At 40.2% G+C, this 21369-nt stretch overlaps 1 protein-coding gene and 1 long non-coding RNA gene across 2 annotated transcripts in view; both read left to right on the top strand.

The window, feature by feature from the left end:
- The window catches only part of LOC138143492 (folate receptor alpha-like), a 3084-nt gene extending 3007 nt beyond the window's left edge, over window positions 1–77 (top strand). Inside the window, exon 4 of the mRNA XM_069064761.1 lies at window positions 37–77. Coding sequence (XP_068920862.1) covers window positions 37–77 — 41 coding nt within the window. The remainder of the gene's footprint in view (window positions 1–36) is intronic.
- A 2453-nt stretch (window positions 78–2530) lies between these two features.
- Window positions 2531–19665, top strand: LOC138143381 (uncharacterized). The gene is made up of 3 exons (XR_011163690.1): window positions 2531–2777; window positions 7658–7741; window positions 19355–19665. It is a non-coding gene; the product is annotated as an uncharacterized lncRNA (long non-coding RNA).
- The last annotated feature ends 1704 nt before the right edge of the window (window positions 19666–21369 follow it).

The following is a 21369-nucleotide window of genomic DNA, read 5'->3' as shown; positions in this document are numbered from 1 at the left end:
TAGCAGGGCTTCATGACTTGATCATGGTTCCTGCAGGTGCTTTGTCTGAGCTCATTGACCACCTAGGGCTGGTTTGAGCCAATTCTCTGATTTAGCTGCAGCAGAGTTCATCTAGAGGGTGAGGGCAAAGGATTGTTGTTATGCTCAGGGCACAGCTTGCTTGCTGGGCCTTAGCTCTGGGAAACAGGGTGTCTTCTAATAGTAAAAAGAGAGGGGTGATCTTGGCATAGAGATCCTGACATTTCCCTCTTTAGACCAAAGAAAGGAGGGTCTAAAAGAAATTCCCACTCTGGCCAAGAAAGCAGAGACAGGTATGAAACAAGATGCCAGGAGAGATCAGCTGGGCCAAGAGGAGATGTTGAATTGAGGGACAGCTGTGGGTTTAGGTTGGTAAGCATGTGAGTCTAGGTAGCAAGACCAACAATTTGTTAGTCCCTCCCCCTTAGCAATGATGGAGGATAAAGAATGGCATTTTTATCCCAGGAGGTTGGTTCTTTGAGGGAAACTATCAGGGAAGTGCATACTAGGTGTCTTCCAGAAACTCCCCAAAGGGCTAAAAGAATAAGTAGATAAAACAATAATAGGTCTTGGTTAGCCATTGTCTATTACAAGCAGAAAAAAGGAGGGGGAAACCAAGAATGTCAACTTGGGAGGGGGAGAAAATGTCAACACATGCTTACATCAAGGCTTTGGTGGTTGGACACATAACACCAGGAAAAAACTAGGACTCAGCCCTTGTTTGGAATCTTGGGACAGCTTTCTCATCTGGATGTCTGTACCAGAAGAGCCTTGAGGTCCCTGGACACTTCTGCCATCCACACAAGAGCAGGGGCTTTCTTCATATGATCCAGGAGTCCACATGCACAAATCTGGCAGCTGTGGGAGTAGTCAGAAGGACCTGGCAGGGGCCCTTAGATTGAGGGGGTGGAATGAAGAGGTGCAATTTCCTGAGTTCAGAAAAGGAGGTGTAACTCTCCCCAGATGTCTATAACATGAAAACAATCACTGATTGATCAGTACAAGTCTAGTTTTCAGGTAAGACATTATGGGTTCTTGGAGATATACAATTGTTAGCAAAGTCCTTATATCAATCTTTGGATCTGAGTTTCTGGTCAGCATAACCTAGGTCCTTGTTTAAGGGGCTTTAAACAGCAAATACAGTTCAATTTTAGAACAAACTCCTTAGAGGGCTTACAATGTACTAGTTACACTTCACTGCTTGGTTCTTTGTCTAGACTTAACCAAATGTATCAAGGCTTAGCTTCAATGCCTTGGGTCTCCTTTGTCCTAGAGCAGAATACAGAAAGATTTTGACTTATAACCTCTGTGAACTATTTGGTTTTATTTTATTCTATTTTTCAGAGTTGACAGTTGGCATAAAGCTTTTGCTATAACTTCTGTGGCCCTTTGGCAATTTATTTTCAGAATTTGACAGGTTATATCTTGATATTTACCATATTAGAAATTAAAACACATTTAAAAATGCTTATCGGTTTAGTGAAAAGTCATCCCCTATATGTTAACACAAATAGCATTTTAATGAAAATGTTCCAAAAAATTTAGAAGTTATTGTTTTACATATTTTTGCAAATCTCTTTTAAGGTCTGACTAAATAGAAAGCTGGATTTTCATCTTGTACAATCAATTTGTTGAAGTAGGTGAAGAAAATTCAGTCTCTGGAAGACAAAGTAGTTGGAAAAGGGAAGAGTATTTGAGCAGTAGTATCTCAGTATCACGAAAATAGTTTTGATTTCAAGGACTCCTTCAAAGGGTCTCAGGGTCCTCTAACTACACTGAGCAAAACACTGATTTAGTCCAATCCCATCACTTAATATAAAAGGAAACTTAGAGGAAAGAAGTCATACAAATAGTGAGAAGTAGGGCTTAGGATATGAACCTGGATACAAAGTCTCCTGCCTTCCTAAGCATCTCCCCCCTCCTCCCTCTCCCCTTTGAGGATTAGATAGTCTGGCTCCCACAGGGCAAGCCTAATGCCCTGTTTCCTAATTTCTAAAGTGAAACTCCTTCTAAAACAAAGTGGTTGTTGGGGAAGGCGGGAGGCAGGAGGCCTTCAGTGTAAAAGTAGGACAGATTTTAATAAGTTATGCAGCTTTCTGTTCTCTCTTGCCCTAGAGCACACAAAGGTGTGTGGTAGGTGGAGTGTAAAGGAGATTGGGGGTGGCTCCACAACTCCCCGTTTTTGTCCAGCCCTAGGAGACGTCCAGGGGGACGGACCAGGAAGTTACCATCCCATAGAGTGGGCCTCGGGCAATACATTTTTTGGCCAGGATCTGCCAGCAACTGCTCTGGCGCAGTGTCTTGGATCCAGAAAATAGACTTGAACGGACTGGGAGTGGGGGGTTGGGGACAAAGGAAGCGAAGATGGAGAGAACAGGACGGGAGAGATGGGCAGGGGGAAAGAAGGTTAGAGCGAGACAAGGGGCGATGGAGGGAGCTAGGGAAGGATGGGACAAGTAAGACGGAAGAAGAGGGGTGGGCAGAGACGGAGAAGTGGGGAGGGATGGAGTAAGAAGGGGCGTAAGTAGGAGGACGAATAGCTGGTATGAGAAAGCTCGATTTCCCGGGCTCTGGGCTGAATGTACAAGGAGGCGGGAGGGAAGCTGGAGGCGGGGAGAGGCAGAGGAGAGGGGCGGGTCGGAAGGCTGCGGGTCTGGGACCTGGGGCGGAGGAGGGCTGGCTGACCATCTTAAGTCGACTGGCAGCCCTGGCCTGGCCCTACGTTCCCGAGGGAAGAGGGTGTCTGAGTGTATTCCCAGGTGGGCTAAGAGCTCCTGGAGCCCAGGCAGGCCCTCCTAGGGAGAACGGGGTTGGTTTTATAACTTTAGCCTTTTTCGGGAAGAGGAAGGAGTTTCCCTTAACTGTGTCTGCGAGACTGGGGCCCCTTTCCCAGGCCCGGGAGAGGCCTCGGGGGCTCCGGGTGGCGGCGGAAGAGAACTGGGAAAGTGCGAGGGGGAGGGGAGACTCCACTCTCTGGAGGGCTCTGGAGATCCCGAGAGGAAGCTGCGCTGCGGCTTATTGGGAGTGTGGGGGCTTCAGGGCTGTATCCCCAGGGACGTCAGGAGCTGGTGACAAGGATTCATTCCTGTGTTGGGGTTAACGCTAAAAGGTGTTTGGTGCTCGAGTGATTTTGGAGGGTGTTGGGTTGTACTGAAGGCTCCCGGATTTGTTGGGAAAGTCCATGAACAATGTTTAGGGGTTCCTCACAGTGCTGAAAGGTTCTTTTGAGAAAGAAAACTGTGAGTGTTTGGAGGCTGAGAGGCACAGCGGAATTGTAGGTTTTGGGGGAGGGGAACTTCTTGGATATGTTTGGTGGTGATCCGTGGGGGCTTTGGGGAATTCCGAATGGTAGTCTGAGGTGTGTGTACCCCAGGGAATGTGTGCTTCAGGGAGGCCCACTGAGCAGAATTTGGGGATCCTGGGGTGTCTAGAGAGTACTGGGGACCCAAGGGTGTCTTTTGTGGGTTCCTGAATAGCACTTGGGAGATAAGGGGCAGTGCTCCGTGGATTTGCGGGGGCGTCTGGGGATCTGAGGTGGGAAGTGCGGGGGCTGTGAATGTATTTCTGGGGAGCCCCAGGGATTCTTCGGTTGTAGACGGCGGGGGTACCCACAGCTCCTCCGTCCTGTCGGATCCAGTTCTCTCCCCCTCCCGGCTCCTCGTTCCCCTCCCCCCTTGGCCACTGAACAAACTTTTATTTCTCTTCCAAGTAGCATACAATATTGTAGGAGAGGAAGGAGCCGAGCGGGAGCCTCCGAAGTTGCCGGCAGGTCCTTGGTGGATTTGGCTTGTGCTTAAAAGCAAGGACGTTCCATGCTGAAAAAAAAATTCACGAAAACAATCTTTTAGAGCACAAGTTTATTACTAGTAAAACATTTGAACTAATCGAAATATGTCATTCACTTCTTTCCTTAAAATGCAGAATATGTACCATGTGAAAATATATTTTATATTATATGAGTAGTTTGCATTACTTTCATTTAGCTGTTTAAATAGTAAAGAGATACTGTTACATTAAAATTAGCACGAGGAACTCCATTTTGCCTTTCATCCACCATTTTGTGAAGTTAAGTTTCAACTCCATCTAAGTCACAAGAGTACTCCCCTTCTCTAGTCACCCCATTTAAAGAATGTCAAAAAACCCTTCTCACTCTCACCTCAGTGTCTTCAGATACCTTCTACCAATGAAAAACCAAATGTCTCAATCCCTATAATTCTGTTTTTTATTCCCTTCAAATTGTATATTAATCGTAGAGAAACCAAGCTTTGGGGCCTGTAGTTATTGAGAGCCCTGGTCCCAGTTTGTGTTACAGCTGCATGCATTATTTAATAAATTGTTGGTTGGATGTAATTACTCGGTTTCTTTTTATTTGAACCATAACAGTACCTAATAAAGTTAAATGTGAATACTCATCCCTGTGTGTATATATGTATGTATATTTATAATGTTTGGATAACTCATGAAAAATGAGAAGCATACATCATGTATATGTATACATGCATGCCTGTATGAATACACAGACACACACACACCCCTCGTAAGGCAAAAAATAAAGTGTAAAGATGAAAAGTGAAAGAGAAAAAATAAATGAAGAGAATGATTTCAGAGAAACCAGGGAAGACTTGAATGAACTGATTTAGCAAAGTGAAGTTAGAATAATTCATATAAATATTGTAAAGACAACTTTAAAGACTTAGGAAACTCTGTCCAATACAATAACCAGCTATGATTCCAGAGGACTCATGATGAAACACATCCATTTCCGGACTGAGAGGCAATATACTTAGAATGCAGAATGAGGGATATGTTTGTTTTTTTTTAACATGACCAATTTGAGAATTTGTTTTCCTTGACTATACACATTAGTAACTGGTGTTAGTTTTTTCTCTCTTGCTTTCTCAAAGGGTTGTGGGGGAGCAACCAGAACATGAAAGGGAAAGAATGCAGACCTGAAAAAAAATTGAATTAAAAAATATTAAAGGGATTAGGAAAAGGCTTCTTTTGGGAGATGGCATTTTGGTTGAGACCTAAAAGAAGGCAAAGAAGCTAACAGATGAGGTGGGAAAGAATACTAGGCATGCAGAGCAGCCAGTGACAATTCAAAGAGTTAGGAGATAAGAGTTTCTTGTTCAAGGAACAGTAAGGAGTCTACTGTGGCTGGACTCCAGAGTATGTGCAGGTGGGATTAAAATGCAAGAAGACTAGAAAGGTAGGAAGGAGCTAGGTTATGATGGGCTTTAAAAGCCAAATGTTGTTTGTTGTTTAGTCATTTTTCAGTCATGTCTGACTCCTCTTTTGTGACCCCTTTTGGGATTTTCTTGGCAAAGATACTGGAGTGGTTTGCCATTTCCTTTTCCAGCTCATTTTGCACATGAGAAAAATGAGGCAAACAGGGTTAAGTGACTTGCCCAGGCCACTAAGCTACACAGCTACTAAGGATCAGTCTGGATTTTAATTCATGTCTTCCTGACTCCATGCCCAGCACTCTATCTACTGTGCTACCTTGCTGCTCTAAAAGTCGAAAATGTTATATTTGATCCTGGAAGTAAGAGGGATCCACTGAAGTTTATCAAATAGGGGTTAACCATGATCAGACCCTCAATTTAGGAAGATCAGTTTGAAAACTGAATGGATGGACTGGTGGAGTGGGCAGAGACTTGAGGCAAGAGACCAACCAGAAAGCTATTGGATATTAAAATATTCCAGGAATGAGATGTTCTCCATTATGGTGCCAGATTTTGTGAATGTAGAATGGATAGTAATTGGCAACTGATTGAGGAGGAGGAGGAGGGGGCAGTAAAGAAAGTGAGGAGTCAAGGCTGACACCTACTTTGTAAATCTAGGCAGGTTGGTGATGCCCTTGACAATAATAGGAAAGTTAGGAAGAAGAGAAGGTTTAGAGAGGAAGGATGAGTTTAATTTTGGACATGTTGAGTTTAAGATGTCTATGGGACATCCAGTTTGACATGTCCGCTAAACAGTTGGAGACTAACTGATGGTCAGGAATGAGATTAGGACTAGGAAAATAGATATGAAAATCATCCTTGTGGAAACAATCATTGAATCCATGGGAGCTGATGAAATCACTAAGCCAAATAGGAAAGAGGGAGAAGCAAAGAGTGCCCAGGACACCCCTGGTTATCAGGCACAACCTGGATGAAGACCCAGCAAAAGAGAGTCAGAAACCAAGCAGTGAGGGACTTTAAGTGGCAAGCAGAAGAGCCTGTATTTTATTCAGGAGGTAGTAGGAAGTCATGATCACTACTTGAACAAGGAAATGATATGTTAGCCCTGTGCTTTAGGATTTTCACTTTGGCAACTGTATGGAAGATAAATTGGAGAGCTGAAGGACTTGATGCAGGGAGACCAATTGGGAGGCTCTTGCAATAGCATAGAAGAAAAGTAATATACCTGTTTATCCAAATGCAGAATGGAAAGTTATATCTTTTACAACTATGGATAAAGAATGAAATTATAAACAGCCATGACTTAAAGAAAATTGCAAAGACAAAATAGATTAACTAGATAAAAATGAAAGATTTTGCACAAATAAAATCAATGCAGTTAGAATAAGAAGGAATATAGACTAGAAATATCTTTCATTAAATAGCTGGCAAATAATAATAATAACTTTTTTTTTGGAAAGGAGAAGGCAAAGCTATTGGGGTTAAGTGACTTGCCAAGGTCACACAGCTAGTAAGTGTGTCAAGTGTCTGAGGTTGGATTTGAACTCAGGTCCTCCTGACTCCAGGGCTGGTACTCTACTCACTGTACCATCTAGCTGCGTCAACAACTTTTCTTTTTTTAATAGAGTGTTAAAAGGTTTGCAACAACACTACAAGGTAGTTAGTACAACTAATACCTCTATTTTATGGATGAGGAAATAGACTCTGAGAGGTAGAGACTTATCTACAACATACAAGCATGTCTCTCCATTGCCTTCAGCATAATATTTATTTTTAGTTCTTCGTAGGTAACTGTGTCCCATGTCTCACTGCTGTACAACCATACTGGTAACATGTTAGTATTGAAAATTTGCTTTTGTAGGAAGCTTGGGATCAGTAAATGAGCTTTGCAATTTCCTAAGAGCAATCAAGTCATCTCTCTTCCTTCTATTTAATCTGGGCCCAATTCATTGTTCATTTAAATTCTCTGTCCAAGATATAAGTACTGTTGGATAAGCTCTGTCACAGAGGTTCTTAAGTTGGGTCTATGAATTTGATTATTAAAAAAATTTTTTGATAAGCATATTTTAATATAGTTGGTTTCTGTTGTAAACCTCTCAAAATCCTATGGAAAAGATCGAGAACCCCTGTTCTATAGTGTATCCTTTCAAATACATGTTGAAATCTGGGCCATAGACATTCTCCTTCTACTTGATTGTTCCTCTGTTGATGGTCAGGCCAATCTCTTTTGAGTGATTACAAATTCTAGGAGGCTCAGCAGTGTAACCAGCAAAAACATTATTCCCAAAGTCAAGTGTCTGGAGGACTTCACCATTTAAATTTGTCCTGCAGTGGACCTCCTCCATCACAGAGGGCCAATACCTTTAATGAACATACATTTATTTATGACTCAACTAATGTTTATTATCAGAGGGTCATTGAACAGGATTATTTTTTGTTGTTATATCTTCCAGGGAATCTTGAATGATCTTGATGGGAGACCCTTTGTTGTTAAAGCATCCAAATTCTATCAATTCAATGCTTTTCCTCAATAAACAGTAAGTGCAGTATGATCTGATATTCTTTGCATCTTTTAGTTAATTGTGCAATGGAAAAAATGTGGCCCATTAGAGAATAATGCATATGAAAACCTATTTGTTTCTTAGATTTCCTACATACATGTAAAGAATGCCCTTCATTCGTGTGTAGATGACTCATAAAGATTTTATATAGATGAGAGAGCAGGCATATAGATGAGTAGTTACTAATATTCTCTTAGTTTTTTTTCAGTATCAATAAGGTCTAAGATTTCCAGCCTCCCCCCCACCTTTGGTACTTTCATCAACTTCAGATAACTTGTATATTGGTCCCTCATAACTTATCACATCTAGCACAGATCTCTTCTATATATGGGTGGCCTAATTTAGCTACTTTTCCCATCTCTGTTCTACTTAGTGACATTTCTGTCTCTTCTATGAGCATATTTAGTAATTTAATGTGAAGATCCAAGTGTAGTGATTTCACTATCCTTGATAAAAAAAGCCATTTTTAATTTTTTGAAGAAAATATCTTCCATTTATCTTCTTATTATTCTCTTTCCACATTTTTCCTTGAATTCACATGGAAAAACTGCTTGGTTGGATATCTTGCCAAGACTTCTTGAAACTGGTTTTATCCTCCACAGCTTCTCTCTGCTTAATGAGACAATTCTATTTGCAATCATTCTTCACCGTGAGATTTTCCAAATAAGTTTATATTTTAGCCCAATGTTGCCTTTGGTAGCTCTCTCTCTCCTTTTGGAAAGTTGATCAGACATTTGTTGATTAATGTACTTTCTGGGCTCTTTTGGTCTCCTTTTAACAATTAATTTACATTGACTAAATTTCTGTATGAAATAATTATAGTGGCTATTATTTTTGTTGTCCATTTCCCACTTTTGGTTTTTTAATTCCCTATGTAAATAATTCAATTACCTGTTTAAATAAGATGTTGCAATTACCCACCATATATTTTTCTCATTATTATTTTCCTTCTCCTAGAACAAGGCTGGCTATATTTTCTCCTCAGCACTCCAGAGGTACCCCTGAGCAGTTAGGCAAGTCTTTTTAGTGCCATCAGCCTGAGCAATAATTCTGTTGTATACCCCTACAGTATGCCACCAGTGATTAGTGTTCCAGGTTAACTTAACCAGTTAAACCTCAATTAGCTTTTGCAAAAGATATTTAGTGCAAATATAGATCAAAGACAGGAGAACACATATTTATCCCCCAACTCATTCCTATACCACCTCAGTCCCTAGACAGAATAGACTGAGACAATGCATTTTCTACATAGCATTTGTTCCAGTTAGTTTACTTGTGTGGTTGTGTGTGTTGTGGTTTGTACTTTGTTCTTGAAGAGGACCATGACATCAGGAAGATAATGCCATGACTTGATTTTAGTGAGCGAGGGCTGTGCAAAGTGAGTCACCAGACTCACTTTCTCCGTTAGAACCATCTGGGTCCAGTGGCAAAATATAGACCCAGATGACTGAAGATAGCCCAGGATGCTTCTCTGCTACTGCCGGAATGGACCTAGCAAGTTGCTAAGTTCTTTGCTTCTCACTGTCTTTCTTCTAGCAAATCCTGACATGGATTCCACTAGTCCTGGACTTTTGGTGACTGTCTCCCCTGACTTTTTTGAATATCACATGGTTATAGCCATTTCCAGTCTCTTTCACCTAAAATAAGAAAGAACTAATTGAAATATGCAGAGAGGGGCCACATTTTGGCTTTAGGTGGGTAGGCCTCTCACTTTACACCGTTTTCTCTCACCTAAATAATAGTAAGTAGACAAGGAAGATACCAACCAAGAACTAAGCAAGAGCCAGCCTCTTACTGACTAATGCCATGTCCTTCTTTGTAACAAATAAAAAAAGCTCTTCTTCACCACATGGTTAATGAACCTTAACTCATTATTGAATGTCTGCTCATGCTCAGGTCAACATGGGGTTTCCATTAGCAGAATGTATTGTGCTTGCTTATGAGGACTGAGATCATTGGCTAGTTCCTCATTACAGATAGATAACAGATTTAATATTTTAATATTATGAAACACATTCCATTTCCACTCCTAAACTAAATTGAACTGATCCAGTACGAGGTTAACACAAAATCCACTTCAGAGCCAAAAACTTGTTGGCAGCCACCATATTGGAGGGAGAAACCTAGGTGTTTGTAGCTCTGGTGCCCTCTGGTGACCAGAAAAAATTCTACAGCTTTTCAATAAAGTGACTATTCCTTCAGTCCTGTGCCAGAAAGTGACCAAAAGAGGTCAAGGTCAGTAGTTAAGTAGTATTATCACCTACTGGTTTACTCAAATATTCCATTCATTTTTTAAAGTCCCTTGCTGAATCTTCGTATATACTTAAGGAAAGCAGAACTGAGCCACAACGTTACAAAAATGGTTATGAAAATAATATATGGTTCAGCAGTACCAGACCTTAAACCATATTATAAGGTGAGAGCATTACTGAAGTGTAAAATAGACAATTTTGGTTATTCTAAATTAAAATTTTCTTGTGTAAATAAAACCATTATAGCTAAGAATAGAAGGAAAACAGAAAATTGGGGAAAAAACTTATAAACAATCTTTCAGATAGGATACAATTGTGTTGGAATACTGCTGTGATATAAAAAATGATGAGTTGGTGGTGGCTAGGTGGTGCAGTGAATAGAGCGCCGGCCCTGGAGTCAGGAGGACCTGAGTTCAAATTTGGCCTCAAACACTTAACACTTACTAGCTGTGTGACCTTGGGCAAGTCACTTAACCCCAATTGCCCTGCCTACCCCCCTCCAAAAAGCAACAACAAAAAGATGACTTGGTTGATTTAGAAAAATATGGAAAGACTTGGACTTACAAAGGAAAATGCTATCCACCTCCAGAGAAAGAAATGACAAATAGAAATATGCCTAGCATTGTCTTATATAAATATATGTGTGCATATATTTATATATATAAGTATATATATTTGTAGATAGTATATATCTATTATATATACTAAATATATTTTATACTAAGTATATATAAAATATATACTAAATATATATTTATATATACTATGTATATGTGTATGTATATATGCATACATGCATATGTATGCATATATACATATATATGTGTTTAATTGTAGCCTTGTCTGGGGGCAGAGGGTGGGGGGTGAGGGAAAAGTGAGAGAGAAAAAAATAAAGTAAAAAGTGCACAGCAGGGAACAAAAGAAAACCTAGAAGGAAGTAAAGAAAAGCAGGGAAGCTTTGAAAAAAAATGTGTAGTACACATTACATTGGTTTTCTTGAAATGGAAATGTATTGTTTTATATTGAATACTCCCATGTTCTGCTATGTACGTAGAAATATTCTTTTTTTCTTTTCTAATTTTGTATTTAAGTTTAAAATTAAATTTAAAAAAATGTATAACCCACAAATACCACTACTAGGTCTGTATCTCAAAGAGATGAAAGAATAAGGATAATAGACCTATCTGCACAAAAACATGTTGTAGCAGCTCTTTTTGTGATGGCAAAGAATTGGAAATTGAGGGGCTACCTATCACTTGGAGAATGGTAAACAAGTTGTGGTATATTATTTTGATGAAATACTATTGTGCTATAATAAATGATGAGCAGGATGGATTCAGAAAAAGCTGGGAAGACATATAAACTGATGCACCATTAAAGTGAGCAGAATCTGGTAACAGGAATATTTTAACAGTGATCAGCTGTGAAAGATTTGGCTACTATGATCATGAAAATGAACCAGTTCTGGACTCATGATGAAAAATGCTATCCACTTCCACAGAGAGAACTGATGAAGTCTGATCGCAGATTCAAGTACATTTTTTCACTTTATTTGTCTTGGTTTTATTTATTTGTTTCTTTTTGACAACATGGGTAATGTGAAAATGGAGAAGTTAGATGGCATGGTAGATAGAACATCAGGGCTGGAGTCAGGAAGACTTGAGTTTAAATACAGCCTGAAATACTTACTAGCTGTGTGATCCTAGGCAAGTCTGTTAACTGTTTGGCTCAGTTTCCTCATCTATAAAATGAACAGAAGGACATGGCAAAGCACACTAGCATTCTTGCCAAGAAAACCTCAAATGGGTTCACAAAGAGTTGGACGTAACTAAAATGACTGAACAACACCAAGAAATATGGAAATATGTTTTACATGATTTCATATGTATAATTATCATATTATTTGCCTTTTTAATGTATAGGGGAGAAATTGGAGGGAGGGAGAAAATTGTTTTTAAAAAGGAATGCCAGAGATAAAGAAATGATAATTTTTAAAATTGTTAAATTAAAATTATAAATAAATTATAATAAAATTATGAAATAAAAATAATTTTTAGAGAAAATAACATGCAGATTCATCAAAAGTATCCTTGATGACAAGTGTTTATTGTGACCAAGCAGAGTTTCTCAAGTGACATTTCATAGTAAATGACATTTTTTACTATCACACAATTGACTGAAGTTTACTGACTACTATGTAATTAAAATGACCAAGTCTGACCCCAAAGAAGAGCTGAGAAAATGTGCCTCCCTCACTTCTTTGCAAAGATTGAGGACTATAGCTGTGGAACATATTGCATATACTATCAGAAGTGGTCTGATGATTTATATGTTGGTTAGTTTTACTGAACCTTTTTTCTCTATTTCTTTTTAATCTTTGTTACAAGGAATGGCTCACTGGTTAGGAGAGAATGAAGGAATATATTTGGAAATGAAGGTGATGTAAAAACAAAAGACATCAATAAGAATTAAACAGAAAAGAAAGATACAAATAATACAAGATCGTATTGTGCTGTCTAGATCATGCCATTTTTTTCCTCAAAAATGTTTTTGATGCAGTAGAGCAAAATACCACTTTAAAAGCTCCCTTACACCAAGGAGTCTCTCCTGCATACCTCAAAATTCGTTGAAAGATATAACAACAGAGAAGACTTTTTTTTACTATACTATAATCATGAATGTTAAATGAGGCATAAAACAGAGAGGCTTAGGCTTGTCAAAGCATGTTTTCTGCTGTCATGGAGGAGATCCAGCACAGAATCCAAGACAAGAATCCAAGAGGGATTCTTCATAGATGATAAAGTCCTCCAGAGTCTTGTGATCACAGATGACATCATGCTGGTTGCATCAAGGCCTAGGACACTGCAGGATCACCTGGATGAAATTCATAACCACTCAAAACAATTTGGTATAACCATCCACACCGGAACAACAAAATAAACGTGCAGTTAGATGAACAATCTAGACAGCTCATCCACCAGGATAGATACCTTGAAAAGATATTGAAAACAGACACAGAATCTAACCTAGAATTGTACAGGGGGACGTGAAAAAAAGGCTGCATTTTCTAAAGGCAATTATAGAGCTCTTTTAATTATCCCAAACTTCTCCCTAAAATCAGGCCCCATCTTTTTAATACCAATATTATACCATTGTTGTTGTATGGCAGTGAATCACAGAACACTGTATTTTCTGAATAATTAAAATTAATTACCACTTAGAAGATGATGTATAGGGGTATGGTGGGTGGTAGCAGGCTGCAGTATATAAAAAAGGAACTACAAAGAAAACTGAAGTTAAGGATGTCAATGGGGAAATGTATCAGCGAAGTTGAATTAGTCATATGGTGAGAGTAATAGATAGTAGTTGGACATCTCAAATACCTTCTTGATTTCCTCTTAATGTCAATAAAAAGTGAGCAAGCTCTCCCCCACATACATACACACATGCACATATGCATGCATGCACACACACCATGTTTGGGTTGACCTCCCAACGTGAGACAACATGGACAAGAATTGTACAAGATATACAGATATGGATGGTTTGTGATGTCCATCACTGGAGGTAGCAACCACATGGTTGAGACCACAGATCCATTCACGTATATGTTACTATTATTGTTGTATTTAATTAAAAAATAATAGTATGTAGGCTACCAAATAATTAGAAAAAAAAATCCTATTGCTGAGAAAGATAATTGAGAGAATAGCAATACCTATTAACTTCTTTGCCTTTCTCCTCTTTATAGTGGATTTATGAAAATTATCTACACATGTATCAGCGATATCCTTGATGAAGGTATAAGAAGGGAACAGGCAGCTTTCACAAAGTATTTTATATCAGACTGCATTTTCCCAGTCACATAATTGACTGAAAGGTGCAGAGAATATGGGATTTTACTCTACTTATTGTATGTTTGATGTGGTAGGGTAAAAGGTAAGCTGAAAGCTGCTCCTCCAACAAGATATCTCTCATGAGAGATACATAAATGCAGTGGGGATGATCTTGTGGAAAATCTGCTCTGGCTTTGTAGGGAAGGACTTGGGCACTGGATTTTTGCTGAGGACAAGGTACTTTTAATTTGCTGCTGTGATGCAGCAACTCTTGATTGTACCCTGTGTGTCCCCCCAGCTGGGTGGCAGAGGATAAGTGTTTGTCAAATACTATTGATCATGGGGTATCACGGGGGATAGATTCTTGTGCAGAAAATCCTTTTCACTAGACTACCAGAATTATGGAAAAGCTCTTCCCCCTCTCTTTTTAGGGCTACCCTGGGGACAGATCTGGTACTAGCTCTGTCTTGAACTTCCAAAAAGAAAAAAAAGGGGGGATTTCTCTACTTTCTTCTCCACCGCTACCTACCAGCCTCAGTAACAGTTACAACTTCAGCAGTGAGAACATGTTGCCTAGATGAAACCGAATTTTAATTTCTTTCCTTTAGCCCAGTGGCCCTGTGAAAGGAGAAACTTTCCAGCCTTGGTGGCTACCAAGTTTGAGTTCTTGTGTTCTAGGATTGGTGCTAACTGCCCAGCAGGAGATGCTTCCCATGCCTAGACCACTTCTTTTTTGTTTTTGCTTTTTTTTTGGAGGGGGGAAGACAGGGCAATTGGGATGAAGTGACTTGCTCAAGGTCAGATGGCTAGTAAGTGTTATGAGTCTAAGGCCAGATTTGAACTCAGGTCTTCCTGACTCCAGGGCCAGTGCTCTATTTACTGCACCAGCTAGCTGCCCCTATGTAGCAGCAAGCACCCCAAGTGTCCTCAGGGTTTGCCGCCACCACAGGTTCTTGGATCTGCTTTGTTAAAGGAAAGCAACTCAAAATGGGTTAACAAGCTTACTTTAATCAGTCAGACCATATATCGTTTACCTTGTTCAGGGAAAAAATGTCAGCACCCCGAACTTCAAAGCATACAGGCAGAATTATCAAGACAGAAACAGATCAAGTAGACAGATTTCCAAACTGTCCAACCATTACATCCATACCCAGTCAACATCTGGGTTTTTCAAAGCCGGGGGACTCTCAACAACGGCTTCCCAGAATTCAGATCAAATCACAGAACACTTCTCAAAGTGAGTCCCAAAACAAAGCTACACATCAGGGCTTATATAGCCTTCTCCTGGCTCAGAGAATGTAACAACCTTATTGACCCACTGGCCAATCAAAAAGTATCTACTGAAAAACAAGCCTCCCTCCCCAGGCTTCTGGTGCACTTTAGCCTAGGGGCAGGGAAGATCTTCCAAATTTGCATTCCCATTACACCCTATACCACTTATTTAAAAAAAAATTATTTTTAGTTTTCAACATTTGCTTCCGTAAGATTTTGAGTTTCATTACTTAACCCCAATTGCCCTGCTTTCCCCCTGCAGAAAAAAAAAAAGATTTTGAGTTCCAAATTTTCTCCCCATCTCTCCCCTCTTCCCACCCCAAGATGGAATGTAATTTGATATAGACTCCACATACACATTTATATTGAACCTATTTTCACATTAGTCATGCTGTAAAGAAGAATTAGAACCAATGGGAGAAATCACAAGAAAGAAGAAACAAACAAACAAAAAGAAAAAGAGAGCAAATCTACATTCAAACTCCATAGTTCTTTTTCTGGATGTGGATAGCACTTTCCATCATGAGTCCTTTGGAATTGTCTTGGATCCTGGCATTGCTAAGAAGAGCTAAATCTATCAAAGTTAGTCATCACATATTGTGGCCATTACTATGTACAATGTTCTCCTGGTTCTGCTCACTTCACTCAGCATCAGTTCATTCAAGTCTTTCCAGGTTTTTCTGAAGTCTATGTACCACTTGTTTTATTTTTTTGTTTGTTTGTTTTTTTTCTTGGAGGGAGAAGGCAGGGCATTTGAGGTTAAGTGACTTGCCCAAAGTCACACAGTTAGTGAGGGTGAAGTGTGTGAGGCTGGATTTGAACTCAGATCCTTCTGACTCCAGGGCCAGTGCTCTATTCACTGAGCCACCTAGAGCCACCCCCTATACCACTTGTTAAAAGAGAAGATGACCACTGACAGAATCATGTTGCGTCTGAAGGAACTAGGGAGCCATGCCTGGCCAACTAGAACTGGAATTTAGATCTGAGGTAAATGTGAACTCTCTTACCAGTATTCCTACAAAGTTGTTTTTGTCTCCTGTGAAAGCCACATAGGTGTGATGGGTTGTTTTGTTTTAAGTATTTGTTAAATGTACTTATGAGTCTTTTGTGTTGTATGGATTTCTTTTATAGTGGAAGAAATAAATAGCTGTCCTATGTCTGATATCTACCTATATATTGAGTACTTTTTCTAGGAGGGACATTGTTAATCATTTTTGAGGGAGACCCTAAACATGACCCATACCTAAATTTTGTTATACAGATTTTCCCCAGATCTTCAGGGTAAGGGTATAAGTCAGAGAGTAAGAAAACCTGACCTTCTCTCTTTATATCAGGATACCCCTGGTATGAATCAAGGCTCCACTTGAGTCAGAGCAGATATGGCACCTTATAGAAGTCTCTCTTTCTCCCCTACACTACTCCCCTGCACCCAAGCCCTGGGCCATTGATGACATAAAAATCATGTGATCCCTCAAAAGATGTAATAATAGAGATAACTTTCAACAATCTCTGATTAATAAATAACAAGGAAGAAGTATATACCACAACAGCCTGGTCCATGAATACCACCATCAAGACACAAGCAGGGAAGTAGGGCCATCTTCTGTTGCATTTTATAGATCAGATGGCCATATATATGTTAGATTTCCTCACAAAGAGAATGTATCTTTGGTCCCATAGAAGTTAAAATCTACCAAACCAACATTAGGAAGAGAAAATGGGACCAGGGAAAGTTTCCCCAGACCTCAAGAATAATAAACACAGCTTCTTTACCAGTAGCTTACAAGTCCATCCTCTCTGGACTCATAAAAACATGTGATGAAATGATGATGAAGATTGAGAATGTGGAATTCCCTACTGTCCTGAACAATGGATCTCAGGTTACAATCATATTCTCTTTATTTTTACCAGAAATACATAAGGAAAATAACTGTAGAATCTATGAAAATGCTAGGACTTGTTGGAATGAGTGACCTCTTGGATACAGGGTCTGTCTCTCACCAGTTAAGTGACTGCTTCAAAATGACTTAGCCAGGTATAGGGTTAGTGGGTGGAGGAATGAAAACTCTATCCTCTCAAAAGGTCAGTCCCCTCTAAGGTTTTGGGGATCAGTTTCTTTGGACTCTTTTTTCTCTTCATTCCCTCTCCTTAGTCTTCAGGTACCTTTAGCCACACCCTCTCAAGCCCAAGCAGAAATTCCTTCCCTTAGGGAAGCTGCAGATAGAAAGATGAAGAGTGCCACACTCCCTGCCCTGAAGTAGGTTATGTAAGGGAAAAAGGATATGAATCTTCTCTCAACTCAGTTCATGTAGTAACAGTATTTAGTCACAGATGGTTGGGTTTCAGTGTGTTAATAAGGTATTAAACTAAGTGTAAAGTAACAACTACACATTTAAAAGGTATGAACAAGTCCCTTGAATGAATCAGAAGGGGCTACGTGATTGGCTGAGCAGAAAACAGATCATGCTTCTGCGGGCCCTTAAAAGACCAGGTTGTTAGTTAATTTAGGCAGATCTAAGCTGGGAGCAGAAGCAACTACTCCAACATGGGGAATGTATCCCTTTTCTTCTTTCTATCTGTGTCTATGATGAAGTTGTCATTGATCCCTAAGGGAAGGAATTTCCGGTTGGGTCTGAGAGGGTGTGGTTGTAGGTACCTGAAGTCCAAGGAGGTGCCATGGTGGAAAGAAAAAGGAGTCCTAAGAAACTGCCCCCCAGGACTTTGGGTGGGGACTGCAGAAAGCAGTTTATTCTAATTTGAACTACTCCACTGAGATCCCTATGTCAACACAGATTTACAGAGGAGAGAGGAATCCAGTTTTATACCATGGAACTGAGAGAGGAAAATGACTTTAAGGAATAAGAGAAATTTAGCCAACAGTGGTAAGGTGAGGGCTGCAGGAATATGAAACAAATAGTCATTGGGTTTCAGAGATAAAGCTTCCTTCCCAATTTCATGAAATCATAAAATCTTAGAACTGGAAGATACCTCAAAGACAGTTTATCTAGAACTCTATCTGAGTGTTAATTCTTTTTCCAATATCACTTACAAGTGATCATCTGACTTCCACTTGAAAAGTTTTAGTGAGGGAGAATTCTGTTATTTCCTGAGGCAGGTCATTTCATAGCACTAATTCTTAGGAAGTTTTTCCTTACACTGAGCTACAAATCGACCTCTCTGAAGAAAATAATAGTAACAGCTAGCATTTATTTAGCACCTGCTACATACCAGATACTGTGCTAGTACTTTACAAATATTCTATCATTTGATCCCTAACAACCATTCTGGAAGGTAGGTGCCATTATTATCCCCATTTTATGGTTGAGTTGACTGAGGCAAACAGAGATTAAGTAACTTGGTCACAAAGTTAGTAAATATCTGAGACCACATTTGAACCTGGATCTTCCTGACTCCAGGCCCAGTGCTCTATCCATTATACCTTCCTCTAACATCTGAAACATCCCCCTGTTGCTCCTGGTTCTGCATTCTGATTTAAAGCAGAACAAATACGATCCCTTCTCCAAGGGACAACACTTCAGATAGATGAAGACATGTATTGATCCCACCTCCAGTTTATTCTTCTCCAAACTAACATCCCCTCTTTCTTCCCCTGATTCTCCTCTGGCAGGGCCTCCAGGCCTTTGACCATCCTGTTCACCTTATTCTGGACATACATACTCTGGTCATGGTACAGTGATGTTATCACCTCCCTCATTCTAGACCCTCTACCTATCTGAATTTCTCAAAGATAGCATTCACTCTCCATCTGCCATGTCACACTGTCAACTTACATTGAATTTTCAGCCCACTGGAACGTCCAGATTTTTTATCAAACTCTTCTCTTGCCATCTCTTTCTTATCTTGTGTTGGACAGAGAAAGAAACATGTAGAGAAAGGAAATGACTCAGAATCATAGAATGTCATCCCTGGAAGGAATCTTAAATTTTAGCTTGCTCAATTCACTTATTTCTCCAGATAAGGAAAGTGAAGTCAGAGAGATAATGTGAGAGGGAATCTCACCTAAGAAAACAGTTGGTTTTTAGAGTAGCTTGGACCAGGTACAGGATCCCCTGTAAGTCCAGGACTCTTTCCCCTTTCTCAAGCTGCCTCATGGTAACCTCTATATAAAATGAAGTAGAGCTTTGCTGACCTCACTGAAAACACATGATGTCAGGGAGGCTTTCCTTTATTCTTCCCTTGGCCTCATCTGTGTCTCTCTCTCTACTTAGGTCATTGCTTCATGCTCTAGTCCTCTTTCTTGACTCATCAAAACCAGCTTCCAGTCATCTCTTCATGCTTTCATACTTCTTTGCTGTCTCGCCTCACTGCTCTGAGCCAAAAAAAGACCTCAGAAGGCATGTAGTCCAACATTCCAGGGCAAAGAATGCCATCTGCATCCTCCCTGACTGGGGGGAGGAATGGGGGAAGGGTGTCCTCCAGCATCTGCATGGGAACCTCCAGTAAAACAAGGACCTCATGTCCTTCTGAAACAATTCATTACATTATGAGATGGGTCTGACTGTTATATTATTATTATATATTATATATTCTGACTTGTCATTAAATTTGTCATTTGTTATAAAATTGGTCTATAAATTATTGTAATTATTACATAATTGAGTGTTAAAAATTTTTTTCTTCTTATGGAATCTAAATCTGTGGAGTTAAGCAGAACTGTTCTGCTTCTTCTGTCTCCTTAATATAGCCAGAGTAAGACAGCTAAGCGTCTTAAAGAGCTGCTTAGTCTAACCATCCTCCCTTTTTGGGTGAGGAGATTAAGGCTGGGAGAGGAAGAGTCTATTTGCCCAGGTTCATAGACTCATAGGGTCACAGAATCTCAGAACTGCTTGTATACTTCCAATAACAAAGCTGCTCAGATACTTCCAAAAACAGAATTCTCTATCCCATAAGGCTGGTCATACTGGGACTACTTAGCTATTCCCAAATTTGTCCTCATATCGAGCAGTGAATCCATAGCAAAGTAAGAGGAGAACCCTGAGCTCTTGTCCCTTAGTTCAGCTTGTCTGCACTGTGATCTGACCTTTACCATGCATGGTTTATATTACTTTTGAGAGTCTGTCTAATTTATCAATAATCTATGTTGACTGATTGTCAGGGAAAGTCAGATTGAAGGTGGGGGGAGGTACAAATGGAAGAAAGTGAATGGGGCAACTCTGCCTAGGTCAGATCAGCCTCCAGGGAGAAGGGAAGATCCTGCCTAGGCAGGCCAGATCTTTGTTTTCTGGGGTTTGAAGATTCTTTGTTTTTTTTTTTTTCTTTGCCCAGTGTTGTAGAAGCCAGGGGCCAGGGTGAGGCCAGGGATGGGCTTTCTCAAAAATGTGTAAATAACTTATGAGCCCAAAGGCCTCAACAGCAGCTGGGAAGTGGCCTGCCCTTTCCCCTTCCCCCAACATACTTGCCTTGCCTGCCATATTAACTTTCATTCTCCTTTCCCTCCAATTTTTTCTTCTTTCTAACCTCCCTATTACTGTTGAGGGCATTATCTTCGTCCCAGTCACTCAGGTTCCTCACCTAGGTGTCCTCCTTGAGTGCTCACTCCCTCTTGCTTCCTATATCCAATCAGTTACCAGCACCTGTCATGTCTACTTTCATCACATCTCTCATGTATGCCCTCATCTCTTTTTAACACTGCCAACAACCCTGCTGTAGGCTTATCACCTCAAGTCTGTACTATTGCAGTAGCCTGCTGGTTGGTCTCCGTGTCTTAAGTCTCCTCCAAAGTGATCTTCCTAAAATGCAAGTCTGATTATGTCACTCTCCTATTTCATAGACTCCTCTGGCTTCCTGTCACCTTCAGATCTTCTGTTTGTCTGCTAAAGCTCTTCATAACCTAGCTCTCTCTTACCTTTCCAGTTCTTTTAGACCTTACCCTCCTCCAAGTACTCTCAGTGCTATTGGTCTTCCTGCTGCTGCTCACATAAGATACTCCATCTTTTTGGACTACGCCATGCGTTAAGAAGGAAGAAACTCAGACTCTTTCACATAGCTTCCTCTTAAGCTCCCCAGGGTCCCCTTCCTGTGCCATTCTCCATGTTGACCTGCCTTCCTTTTCCCTCATTCAAGTTAATGCCTTTTCCCTTTCCAAAGGCCAAATCTAGCTCCACCTCTTCAAATATTTACTTAGTACCCCCCTCCACCCCCCATAATCCCTTTGCTTGGCAACACTGGGGTGGGGAAGGGAGGGAGTTGAGAAGAGGTTCTAACCTCTGGGAGTTGATATCTG

This window comes from Petaurus breviceps, unplaced genomic scaffold (assembly GCF_028583685.1).
Source record: "Petaurus breviceps papuanus isolate PSGF00001 unplaced genomic scaffold, PetGlider_PUasm1.0 90639, whole genome shotgun sequence".
NCBI lineage: Eukaryota > Metazoa > Chordata > Mammalia > Diprotodontia > Petauridae > Petaurus > Petaurus breviceps.
Note: the sequence above shows the minus strand (reverse complement) of the source record. Positions and strands in the feature narration are given on the sequence as shown.